At 44.3% G+C, this 13,452-nt stretch overlaps 1 protein-coding gene across 1 annotated transcript in view; it reads left to right on the top strand.

Moving 5' to 3' along the window:
- Positions 1-13,205, top strand: part of LOC116781112 (metalloprotease TIKI1-like) — a 66,926-nt gene extending 53,721 nt beyond the window's left edge. The window contains exons 6-8 of the mRNA XM_032676714.1: positions 2,681-2,771; positions 9,285-9,542; positions 12,487-13,205. Coding sequence (XP_032532605.1) covers positions 2,681-2,771; positions 9,285-9,542; positions 12,487-12,667 — 530 coding nt within the window. The 3' untranslated portion in view covers positions 12,668-13,205. The remainder of the gene's footprint in view (positions 1-2,680; positions 2,772-9,284; positions 9,543-12,486) is intronic.
- Positions 13,206-13,452: the final 247 nt, after the last annotated feature.

The following is a 13,452-nucleotide window of genomic DNA, read 5'->3' as shown; positions in this document are numbered from 1 at the left end:
TCTGTCTCATGGAGCACACGTGGCCCACCTTTTGGATAACAAACACTGCATCTCCTAACCTTTCTTGTACCTATCCTGAGTGGGTCCTGATTGCTCACATCCTGTGAACAATCTAATATCACATGCTTGTATTTGTACGCATCTGTTTTACACCTGTTTATTCATTTGGTCGGTTCTCTTTTGCACAGTGTTAACACATCATTTTTCTTTCACATGCAGACACAGCTCATTGCCTTGGCAACAATGAGCAAAGACACTCTGTGAAGGTATGTACACATGACTGGGATAAAAAAGATAGTCTTATCACTGCATTAAATTAAAAAGAAAGAGCCCAGCTTCAGGAAATCACTCAAGCAGGCTGACTGATTGAAATGGGATTCATCCGTGTGCTACAGTAATTTCCTATATACCAGTCTAAATCACTGCTCTGAGCAAAGGTGACTGAAGATTGATAAGGGGGTAGTGTGTTTAATGGTGTGATGTGTGCAACTATTCAGTAGCTCATTCTTGAAATGCATGAGACTGTAACCTCTTAAACTGGCTTGGGGAAAATTATTTTCACACTATAGATTGCCCTACAGATTGCTTATCTTTATGCCTTGTCCCTTTCCTCTTGAAGGGCTTGGATTAGGAAAATATGAGTTCAGAGCCTTGACGCTGCTTTTCACTTCTGAAGATGGGACTCAATTCCCCCAGCATTGCCTGCACCATGTGAATACCTAGTCTGAACTTGCAGTATACGCTGCCCCTGTACTCGTCAATAAAGAGGCATTTCTCTAAAAGTCTTTCCTACCTCACTGTCAGTTACAAGAGACAGATCATCTTTTGGAAGCCGCCCCTTCCTCTGCTGTGTGGAGGAGCAGTTATTCCCTCTCCTCTTCCTTTTGCACACACCTCTCCTCTGTGTTAAAGGTGAGAGACAAACTAGATCTGGCATCTTATACCTAGTGTTTGCTTTCCAATGGCTAATTTTACTCAATTACAATATTTGATTATGCTCATTACTGTTCCCTGCTGCATCTGGTCTTTTTGCTGACACAAGGGAATTCTCAGTTAGAGAATTTCTGGGGCTGAACCATTCAGCAAGAAACAGATATCAACAGTATTAGGTTAGGTCCATGTAACAGCATATCAGCTTTACTCCTTCTGAAGACAAAATATAAGCTGAGGAGCTGAGGAAAAAATCCAGTTACTAGGTGAGAAAATATGGTACCCCATGGGTGTGCATTGCAGTGCTTGGTTAAAAGGTTTCATTTGAGCTAGATTGGTTTGTATTCTTAGGTTCTGGGGGAAAGTTCATCTTCTTAAATATCTGTGTTCAAATGATATCATCCAACTGTCATGCCTGAAGCTGGTAGTTCATGAGCACTTTGCTATTGTGGCGTGAGAAAGTGGAATTTTGTGCTCGAATTCATTGAACCAATTTTGGAGTGAAAAGTCATGAATCCATTATGTTTAGTCTCCTAGTAATCTCACCACTCTTGGAATTCTCTTTATAACTTCCTGCTTTCCCTGGCTACTATGATAATTCTGATGGTTTTATTGCCATGTATTTATGAATAATCTTAGCAGAAAACCGTTTGTCAAGTTTAGCACTGCTTGCATCTACAGAAGCAAGGGATCACTCTAATAAGTAATTTGCTCAAGGCTAATTTTAATTAATTCAGGCTGTTAAATGAAAAAATGTTTCATGAAAGCTAGAACTATGAGGGACTGTGCAAGGCCTTTGTTCTCCATCTGCTTCTCAGCAGCCTGGTCTGATGAGGTGTTAAAGTGATGGTGGAAGACATTCTGTGTGCAGAGCATACAGTCCTTACAGAATTACTCCTGCACCCTTTGAGTAGTCATATATTCACTGTGATGCCAAATTATGGTCTTATGGCCAAATTGTGGCCACCACATCTCTCTGAAAATGGAGTGGAGACGTAAATCACAGAACTAGAGCAGAACTATCTAAGTATTTCCAAAACTTTTGTCAACATGACTGAAGTCAGGTTCCTGACCCCAGTGGCATATACAGAAGGAATGAAAGGGGTTGACCTAAGTCATTTGCTTTCAGAGTTATTTTCTGTTCTCTACAGCTGGATGGTTTTTAATAATTTAAAAATTGTTAGTGATAACTGAACAACCGCTGGAGAGTGTTGAAATGTGGCCATATTCTGACCTTTTCTGTATCACCACCAACTCAGTGCTGCTCTTGAACAGCGATGTCAGAACTTTATCTCTTGTTCTCACAACATAAGCCACAATGGCCTGATAATCACAGAATCATAGAATCAATTAGGTTGGAAAAGACCTCTGAGATCATCAAGTCCAACCTTTGGCCGGACACCACCGTGTCAATCAGATCATGGCACTAAGTGCCATGTCCAGTCTTTCCTTAAACACCTTCAGGAATGCTGACTCTACCACCTCCCTGGACAGCCCACTGTGCAATAACCTGTGGAACCAGGGGAATTGCAATCACATTTAAAAAGGCAGAATGTAGTAATTGAAGTGACCTTGGGAAAGTTCAGCAATCACTCATTAGATATCCTGTTTCTGGTGCCTACTGGTGGGGAGAGATAAAGCCCTGCCTCCCCTGAGTGTGGCACACCTCCTGTGATGAGGAAGGACTTTGTTGTTCTTCTTCTTTCTGTGTGCTTGTTGAGTTCTGATGTAATTTTTCTTTTAACTGCAGGTCACTTCATGGGCAACAACACAGTGATTGATGTTTTGAGGAGAGAAGGGTACGAGGTAGAACACACTCCAGCTGGACAAGCCATCAACAAGTAATGCATGCTTTCACCTAGCTGAGCAGCCATTGAGGGCTGGGTTTGTAAACAATCATGAAGAAGTAGTGGCAGATGGAACTATACCTAACACTCAGCTAGGCTCATTCTCTCCTTCCCAGGAGTTTGCTTTTCTCTTCCATGGGCTAGTTTGGAAACAAGATTTTGTTTACTTTTTTTTTTTTTTTGTGGTTTGTTTGCGTTATTTTTTGTTTTATGTTTGTTTGGTTTTTTTAATTGAAATAACATTTTCCTCCTCTGTAAGTTTGAACTCAAATGAAAAGCACAGACTATGCATGGTTGGTACATCAGATCTGGATGCTGTCTCATACCACATAGGGCTTTCACACTTCCCCTTCCTTCCTTTCGTGTCTTTGAGTGCCTTGCCTTTTACTGTCCTTCTTTTACACCACTATTTTTCATTCTTTCTGATTACTCTATGTCAGCCTGGAATCTGAATGCCCAGAGTCTACCCAGTCTCTTTGCAAGCTGTGCTCATGACTGATTGCTCTCATGTCCCTTGTTCTCTTCTGCATTTTTAAGCCAAGGTACTTGTTGTTCTGGTTCATCCTATCCTTTGGGATATACCCTTACTGCCTCTTTTATCTCTCACTGGATGCTTTTATCCATCTCCATGGTTTCAGTAACTACAGATGCCAGATAATCTCCTCCTCCACTCTCTGCTGAGAATTACATGTGCTTTTGAGTCACCTCTTCCTGGAATTCTTGCCACCAGCTTAGGATCTGCAATCCTTGTCTCCCCCTTCTCCAGAATCTTACCAAATACGTGTCTGTCAGCTATGCCCACTCCTCCTTTTAGTCACTGCTAAAAGACCACAATGGAGAAAAGGTTTGGTCCCAATTATGGTACTGTTTTCTTTTTATCTTCTGTGCCAAGCATGCTGTTCCTCTCTGTTTACATCTCTGTTCCTTCTCCCCCACAATTCTGGTATGATGCTCTCAGACAGGACGATCAGCTTTTGTGCAGAGAGCACAGAGAAGAGTCTTGGTCTGTGCCAAGGGCTCCACAGACGTGGTACAAAATAATGGATGTTTTTCTCATACCCTTGTTACTTCACCTTTCTCTTTACATCACTTTTGCTGCTGTCTAAAACCATAAGATTCAAACTCTGGTAGATCATATTTTTGTGATGATTCTTGACATGGACATATATCATTAACTCTACGTGCACTGCAAAAAAACTGAGCCAAGACTTATCCCCACCCATATGTGAATGCCAGCCTCTAGCCCTGTTGCCACCAATGGGCAGATGGCCTGATAAGGAGAAGGCCCCTGTGCTTAAGTATAAGACTTATTGATTCTGTAACACTTGAATCATTCTAGAAAATCCAGTGTATCATTGAAGAATTTATTAAAACAAACAAACAAGAAAACCAAACAGCTTGCACTGATATTTTCATGTTGGTTTTCTCACTTTTAGCTTAGGTATTCCTAAAAACTGCTGTAGCAGCTTCTTAAAGCTTAAAGAAAGACAGCTTAATAGGTACTTCAGAATAAACAAGATCTGATACTTCTCTGTAAAGATGTGGTTGTAAGGAAATCAAAGGCAGACAATTATGGAAAGGAGGGATGGATTTTCACTCATCAGGAAGTTTGATATCAAGGACACTTGGGGTAGCTGGCACCCAATTCTCTGACCACATCATGGGAGTTCATTGTCAAGCCAGTGACTCTTGTGCCTTTGAAAGCCCTCAGTATGGCATGAGTTGCATCTTAAACCTCTCATTGGAACTACTGGACAGAACATCTTTCCTGGAGTCTTGATATTAAAGCTGACTGAATAAGCTAAAGAAGATGGCACTTCACTATTAATGTTTCTGGATGACTTGGAAACATATTTAAAAATATGAAATATGTTTCAAGGAAAAGGGAAAGAGTATATGAGGTGGGGGAAAGACCTGTGGCAAGCGCGTGTCAGAGTTCTAGGAATTGGATAGAGGATTTCCCTTGATTGCTATTCTGGGCTTGTTCTAGGAGAAATAACAGGGCAGTCTGTGACAGTAAACCCAGTCTAGCCCACATAAATGTGGAACTGTATCCAGCTGTTGTCCTAGGCAGCAGTGCTGCACACAGTCCAGACAGTGCCTGTGGACTATTTTACCGTACAAAATTGAGAGAGGAAAAAAATGTTAAGTAGTTGAACTGAGACAGAGAATTCAAGTGACTGTTCTGGTGTTGGATACAGTGGGGCTGAGATGTTGTAAAACACAAGAAGAAGGAAGTCTGCAATTGTCTCCCTTCCCTGCAACATGACATTTTGCAGTAGCAGCACAATCTGCTGCTTCCTGTGCTCTGGCTAAACAAAAAGTCCCTTGTGAGGTATCTTGTAGATGTCTGTGTAGGAACCAAGAAAGATACAGGATTGTTATACTTGTTTTCCTGTAGCAGGCAAATGACTGGGTGCAGTAACACAATTTCGCAGGGCTGCCTGAGGTGTGCTGCCCATTTGCAGGGGAAATGGGATGGGATGAATGCCCCTGGTGGAGGCAAAAAGGTTCCTTCTCCCTGCTGTCTCCGAAGCAGGGAAGGCAAAAGAGGTTCTCCAACCAGGCAGCAGTGCAAAAGACAGTTTATGAATGGTACCACAAGTTCAATTAAGCTCCTTCTGGTTTTAAATGTTGTTCCTGACTTTGGAATGCATTTATATATTGTAAAACAGTCATCACAATCACAGCCATAATTAAGGTGCTTCCTGACTCCTCCCTTAGCTGCTGTTCTGGGAGAGGGAACTGGCCTGGGGGAGGAAGGACATGCTTTTGCATCTGTGTGCCTTTTCCAGTGATTGCTTAGTTGGTCCCCAGAAGAACTGCCTGCAGGAAGTGTTTCAAAGAAGGTTATGTACGTGGGTGTCTATTAATAGTGTCTGAGGCTGCATCTACCACAACAAATGGCTGGCCATGCAGGATGCAGCTCATCCTGTACCTGTAGCAGTGCTGAGCTCCAGCATGATATGGCCGTGAGTTCTGTGGGGAAGGCTGCAGACAGCATGGCACTCTAGTCTACAGTGGAGCAGGGGTGCCCACTCCTCTCCCTGCTGTGACTTAGACAATTAAGGAACAAACACAGTGAAGAGAAGGTGGAGAAAAGGGAATCCTAGGCAGAGGGTCTTCAAGTAGATCAAATCAGGTGAGCGGAGACAGCTAGTGGGGAATTGCTCTGTAAGGTGGAGTTAAAGTGCAGGTGATGTGAGGCAGCTGAGGAGGAGAGGTGAAGGTTTGGAATAGTTCAGAGGTGATAAAGTGTGACAGAGTGTGACAATCTCAAGGATTTTGAAAGAGATTGATAGCCTAAGGCCCATTCTGCATCAGTCTCTGTCAAATAAACTTTACCATGTGACCAGTCTATGATTTTCATGGCAGGAAATAAGACAAATTATCTTTGTTTTCCATCTGCTCTTGCTTTCATGTTTCAGTTCACAATTTTATTTCTCCTTCTCCAGGAAGGACTCTTTTTATTCACCATCAAATAAACATGCACCCAGTGATGGGCTAGCTTGAAAACTGCAGCCATGCTGAAACATGTCCGTTCTTGACCTCCTCCTTTTTGTGCCACTGGAAGCTGAAAAGAGAACACAGTTCTGAGAAGATTTCAGTTTTTAAAGCCAGGTTTCTTGCCAGTGGTCTGTGGTTTTCTTATGGTTTAACCCCTGCCAGCAGCCAAGCCCCGCTCAGCTGCTTGCTCACTCTCCCACCAGAGGGACTAGGGAGAGAACTGGAAGGGAAAAAGCCAGAAAAGTCATGGTTTGAGATAAAGACAGTTTAATGGGGAAAGCAAAAGCCACACACACAAGCTAAGCAAGACGAGGAATTAATTCACTGCTTCCTGTGGGCAGGCAGGTGTTCAACCATCTCCAGGAGAGCTGGGCCCCATCACGTGTAATGGTTACTGGGGAAGGCAAATACCATCACTCCAAATGCCCCACCTTCCTCTTTCTTCCCCACAGCTCTATATACTGATCATGATTTCATATGGTATGAAATATCCCTGTGGTCAGTTTGGGTCATCTGTCCCAGCTGTGTCTCCTCCCAACCTCCCTGTCAGTGCGGCAGCAGGAAAAGCGGAAAGGCCTTGGATCTCTTCTAGCCCCACCTAGCAACAACAAAAACATCTCTATCGACCCTGTGTTCAGCAGAAACCCAATACATAGCCCTGTACTAGCCACTATGAAGAAACTTAACTCTACCCCAGCTGAAACCAACACAGGTTTTCTGTTACCATTCTGAATTTCAGTCCAAGCCAGTCTCCAATTTAATCTTGTTACAGAAGACTGTTGGATTTCTTCTCTTCTCTTTACATAGCCATAAAGATCAGTCAGATATTCCTGTTGGGTTCTCTGTGCACTCAGAGTGAATTGAGCTTGTAGGTTTGCCCAAGATGCAAAGAAAGAAGAGGGCAAATTGCTTTGTTCCAGACAATGAGAAGTGTGGGCCAGCAAAGCTGTGAGTGAATAGAGATGTTGTTTGCTCTAACTATAAAGAAACAGAGCTTCAGTAATTAGCATGGAGTTGATTGTTGGTTTTTTCAATTTATCACCTTTACAGGAAGCTGTGTAGCCTTAGGCCCCCATCAGATACTGGAATGTTGCTGTGAGGTCTCCATGCAACCTTCTCTTTTCCAGGCTGAACAGCTCCAATTTTGTCAGCTTGTCTCCATAGGAGAGGTGCTCCAGTCCCCTTATCAAATTCAAGGCCCTCTCTGGACTTGCTTCAGCAGTTCCACATCCTTCTTATCCATGCAGTCCAGATGGATCTCACAAGAGCTGAGTAGAGGGGGAAATCCTCTACCTCAACTTGATGGCCATGTTCCTTTTGATACAGCCCAGGATTCCATTGGCTTTCTGGGCTGCCAGTGCACATCTCTGGGTCATGTTGAGTTTTTCACTAACCATCACCCCCAAGTCCTTCTCTGCTCAGTCACTTCTCTGCCCAACCTGTGGGTGTGCTGGGATTGCTGGGAACCAAGTGTAGGACCTTGCCCTTGATCTTGTTGAACTTCATGAGGTTTGCATTGGCCCACCTCTCAGGCCTATCAAGGTCCCTCTGGATGGAATCCCTTCTCTCCAGTGTGTTGACTGCCCCACACAGCTTGGTGTGTCAGCAAAATTGCTGAGGGTGCCCTCGATGCCACTGTCTGTGTCACTGACAGAGATGTTGAACAGCACCAGTCCCAGCACCGAGGGACATCACTTGTCACAACTCTTCAAGTACAGCCATCCACCCAGTTCTTTATCCACTGAGTGGTCAATCCATCAAATCCATGTCTCTCCAATTTGGAGACAGGGTTGTCATGCAGGACAGAGTCAAACACTTTGCCTAAGTCCAGGTAGATGATACCAGTTGCTCTGCCCTTATCTACCAGAGCTGCAGCCCTATCATAGAAGGTCACCAAATATGTCAGGCATAATTTGCCCTTTGTAAAGCCATGTTGGCTGTTACCAATCACGTCTTTGTTTTCCCTGTGCCTTAGCATAGTTTCTAGAAGAATCTGCTCTGCTATCTTGCATGGCACAGAGGTGAGACTGACTGGTCTGTAGTTCCCTGGGTTTTCTGCTTTTTAAAAATGAGAGTTATATTTCCTTTTTTCCAGTCCTCGGGAACTTCACCTAACTACCACAATTTTTCAAAAATTGGATAGTGGCTCAACAACTTCGTCTGCCTTCTCTCTCAGGACATGCAGATGAATCTCATCAGGTCCCATAGACTTGTGCAAATCCAGATTCCTTAGAGGGTCTTGAACCTGATGCTCTCTTACAGTGGGCTTGGGGTCTTCATTCTCCGAGTCTTTCCTGACTTCAGTGGTATGGCTGGAGCCCTTGCTGTTGAAGAATGAGGCACAGAAGTTGTTGAGAACCTCAGCATTCCATTTGTCCAGGGTAGCCAGGTCTCCCATTACCATTAATGGTATCTTGAGCTATTCCCTTCAAAGACAGTAATTTTGCAAGATGCATTTCTGTAGCCGTGACCACAGTCTGCTTGTTACCTACCAGTGAGAGTTGTTGATCCAGGACTGGCTTCATCAGTTAGTGGGCTTTAGTCATTTTGTCTCTGCCACTTCCCCAGAGTTACTTGGCTCTGGGCAGGAAATGCTGAAAGGGATATTCTGGTCTGTGTTCTGCAGTACAGCAGAGGATGTGTAGTAGACCAAAGGAGCGAGGTTTGACCTTCTCTGACTTTGAGGGTGATTCCATTTTTGTCTCTTTCTAGGTAGGTAAACTTATTACCAAGAGTTATTCCACCCTGAGCCAGATTGCATTCTTTCCTCAGATCCAGATTGCCGCTTTCTCAAAGCTTTTTTTTTTGTTAAAGGAACTATTTTGATCAGAATATTGACTTAAGAAAGAAGGGGCAGAAATATAAGGCAGAGAAATGAGCATCCAGCCAACATGTCAGGGAGAAACACCTATTTTATATACATGTGCCTTGATAGTATCTGTATCATGATTTTGCCTCAAAGCCCTTTCAAATGTTGTCTGTGTTCCCTCTTTCTTCCAGCCAAAAATCTCCCAAAACCTTGTTAGCCTTTTCATCATCACACAGTCCCTCTGTCACGTCCCGGGAGCTCCCACTGCCATTGCACCCCCAGAAGGAGGAGGAGGAGAAGGAAGAGTTCCTGCCTCACCTGCTACTGCCTGACAGCATCGATGTGCTGGAGAAGGTAGACAGGAAGTACAAAAAGAAGAAGAAGAAGCAGCAGCAGAAGAAACGCAGATTGCGGCAGTTTAACGACCTCTGGGTTCGCCTTGAAGAAAGGTAGTTCAGGGCTGGGGAGGGGGGATGGTTTGTCATGCAGAATTGACTTTACTTAGACTGTTTGATCCACCGAACTTCTGCTGGGGCTAGATACACCCTGAGGACGGGATCTGACCTTCTCCCTCACCATGATTCTTTCTGAAAACTTTATACAAGACTGCTTGTGCTTTTAGTGACAAAATAGCTTTTTTATTTTCCTCCCCATGGTTAGGTTTGTGAAAAATGAGGCCCAAAACAAGTGGAAGCCTTGTCTAGATCATTTTGCACTGGGAATTGAGGGATTGTGAGCATATGGCAGTCCTCTCTATCACAGAAGGGTGGGTCCAGTGGTAGATGGTACAGGTCAAAGTCTTGGGCTGTTATCCAAGAGCTGCTGCATGTGTGGAAGCTGTCATACCTGACATACGTACTCCTTGCATTTGGACAATATTCATGCAGTATTTCCAGTCTCCATATTCTTCCAGTCTCAAAAAGCACGACAGCCTAGTGAATGATGGAGTTAATATAAAAAACTGAGTGTGTTGTGGGGCAAAGGTCCAAACATAACCCTTAGTTATGTGTTATCCAGAAGAGCTTACTTATCTGCAAGTACTACAGCAGCCTGCAAAAAGAAAAAGCCAACTTTTCCCTCACTACCTATACTTGGGCCTGTGGCTGAATGTTTACCTTAATGTTTCCCTCCTGTCAGATAATGATTTACTTTCTATTAATGTAGTTGCTATCAGCTGATTACGAATGGGTTTTGGGAGTTTCTGTTGATAGACTGTTTATTGGAAATGGTAAGGACTGACTGCCTTAAGCTCCCCCCCGCCTCCGCTGTGACATGTTCAGTTTTTCACACACAGTTTTTCCCACAAAGCTCAGGGAAGTCAGTGGGCAGTGACTGTGAGATACGTGTGCACTTGCAGTATCAGTGCCTTCAGAAGATGAGGGAAGATGGGAAGATGTGCTACTGTGATCAAATTGGAGGTACATTAAGGCTACATACTGGTTTACAAGTACTGCTAGGCAGTAGTGTAGCAAAAGCAAAGCTAATACGGCAGCTTAGGAAACTGCTGCACAAATATGGGAGCAGCAAATGCCATTTTTCTTTCTTTTATAATGTTTCCTTTCTTCCCCTGCTAATTAAGTCATCCTTTGCACTAGAAACTTACCCAGATGCTAGGTGACAGATTAATTTTAGGGGTGAGCCCTTAGTAGCAGAGAGCTTGAACGTCTGGACATGGAGCTGTTGCATGACAGTACTGGGAAAGACAAGCGATGCCTGGGAGATTGCCGAGGGAAAGCAGCTGTCACTCGGGCACAAAGCCCGTCCGTGCGCTGGGTTTCTGTAAAGCAGGAGTTATCTCGGCTCTCTCTGCCCAGGCTCCCGGGCAGGCGTGGGATGAGCTGACAGCCCCACCTCGTGGAGCAGCCGCGTCTGTTCCCGCGGAGATCCAACACCTCTGGGCTCAGCCTGGCTCGTGTGCAGGGCATGTCTCACTGGGAGCCTCAGCTCTTGCTCTAACCATTCCTCGGGGTGCTCAGGCACAGCTTCCTTTTGCCAGGGCATTCGCAGCTTTCAGGTTTGCAGTTGGACTCGATGATCTTAAAGGTCTTTTCCAACCCAAATGGTTCTGCGATTCCTTCTGTCAGCCTGAAAATGTGAAAGGTGCAGCTCAAGGGATTTTAATACAGTCTTGTAGTGGGCTTGGCAGAATGGCTTTGGTTTGTGCCCCTGCATGCATTAGCTGCCAGTTGTACTTCTTTGATGTGCTGCCAGCTGGCTTCACTCCAGCTATTGTTCAAACCTTCAGGGGAACCCTTTGGGTAAGGGAGAGTAAATGTTTTTAAAAAGGATACTAATTGCCTTCAGTTTCCCAAAGCATATTTTTGCTTAATGGGCCAAAATAAGGCAAGAATGATGAACAGCAGCTGGTGCAGCAGAAATGACTCAGCTTTTGTATTTGCCAGGTGGACTTGCTTTTAGTTTCACCCAAGTTTGTCTTCAGGTTCCACAGAGCACCAGTGGGGTTTATGTCAGTCCTACAGCTATGGGATCAAGTATTGCTTTCAGTCCATTGCCAAGGAGAACAACACCAGTGTAGCATGTGACCCTTCTGACTCTCAGCCTGCTGCAGTGTGTAATCTCCCCTGGTTCAGGACAGTTGACATTAGCAACTTACAGCACAGAGTTTTCTCTCCTCTGTCATGTATTGCCATAATGGGAGTTCAGCACCATGTGGGCTCTGATTCAGTTCTTGTTTATCACCACGTCAGTGTACTCACTTTCATGGGAAATACTCTGGAATGTGGTGATTTTTCCTGGTGACTCTAGGTTGTGCTTCTGGGTGTGACTTTTCCTCTCCTTAAAATATGACACTCAATCTCTTTGTAATTCATGACCTGTGGAAGAGATCATGCAGTATAAAAACAAGTTTGGTCCACACTAAGATGCACGAAGCATGGCTGAGGAAGATGTACTCAGTTGAGAAAGGATATCCCACTCCAGCAACACTCCTCTGCAACAATGCTTGTATTGTTCTTATATATTTACTGCTTAGCTGAAAGGCACTAGGAATATGGTCATCTTACCCTCCTGACTGACTGTGGGAACAATGGGCAGGCTGGGTAGACCTGAGACAGGGCAGGTATTTTCCTGGCATTTTCACCCTCGTCAATCTCTCTTGCTTGTTGCTCTTCAAGACTACTCCATAGTTCAGCTGGGTAGCACCCTCGTCCTCGTGGGCTGGCATGGGAGCTGCCCACCCTTGTGAGGAAGGGACAAGACAGCACTCTGCCATCAGGAGACAAAGACTTTTGGTGAGCGTGTAACTTGTACAGAGACCATTCCCGTGAACCCAGAAGGCTAACAGTGGGGCACAGAGACTGACCACCTCCTGTTCTGTGGCTGTTGGGCAGTTCTGGGCTGGGTCTGGACTGATGTTCTTCTCTTGCCTTGCAGTGCTACCGACCATCCTCCCCGGATCCGCATCATTAATGGCTACATCACGGTCGAATCCCAGCCCCGGGGCCACGGGCGGTCCAGCCACACCCGCACAGACACCAGCAGTGCTCACCAGCTTCCCCGTTCTCTCTTCCTCCCGCTGCTGGCTTTGACTTTGCACATGATAATGCTGCATTGAAACACAGGGGGACGCAAGTTGCAGGGCTGTTGCCTTAAAAATAAATAAATAAAAAAAAGAAACCTAAGTGAAAAAAATGAAATAGAAGACTCTGGGTGGGACACCCATTCTTTGCTTCCTTTTCCTGAGTCTGGATGATTAACACTATTAACTGGTTTGACCTACCCAATACAGGAGAAGATATTTTGATGAAAGTGTTATTTATCCTTCTCTTGCAGAAGAATGATTTCATGTTATCCCATAATGCTTTGGGGAGATTATAATGTTGCTATAACATAGCTGTTGTTTAGCTATATGAGCCCAACTAAATTACAATTTTTTCACCTTCAGTGCCTTGTAAGAAGATTTACATACCACTGACTTGTTTATTAGAACAGATTTTGGTCATATGAGCACAGCTGCGAAAGAGAGGTTGATATTTTATGTCTCTACTTCGTAATGCTTTTATGTCTTGCCTGTTAGGGCTCCAGATTACATATAAAGGTTCATGACAACACCTTCTACAATAGAATAAAACAGTGAAGACTTGTGAACAGAATGTTTCTGCTGTCTGTTTGGTGCTGTGTAAGACGGGTACACCTCAACCTCCAATGACCAGACAAGACTTGAAAGTGCAAATTAATTACAGAATCACAGAATATTCTGTGTTGGAAGGGACCCACAAGATCATCAAGTCCATCTGTTAAATGAATGGGCCACACAGGGATCCAACCCCTTATCTTGGTTTTACTAGCACCATGCTCTAACCAATATACATTTAAGGAAAAAAAAAATCCAGGGTAACT

The sequence above is a fragment of the Chiroxiphia lanceolata genome, chromosome Z, assembly GCF_009829145.1.
Source record: "Chiroxiphia lanceolata isolate bChiLan1 chromosome Z, bChiLan1.pri, whole genome shotgun sequence".
NCBI classification, from domain to species: Eukaryota; Metazoa; Chordata; class Aves; order Passeriformes; family Pipridae; genus Chiroxiphia; species Chiroxiphia lanceolata.
Note: the sequence above shows the minus strand (reverse complement) of the source record. Positions and strands in the feature narration are given on the sequence as shown.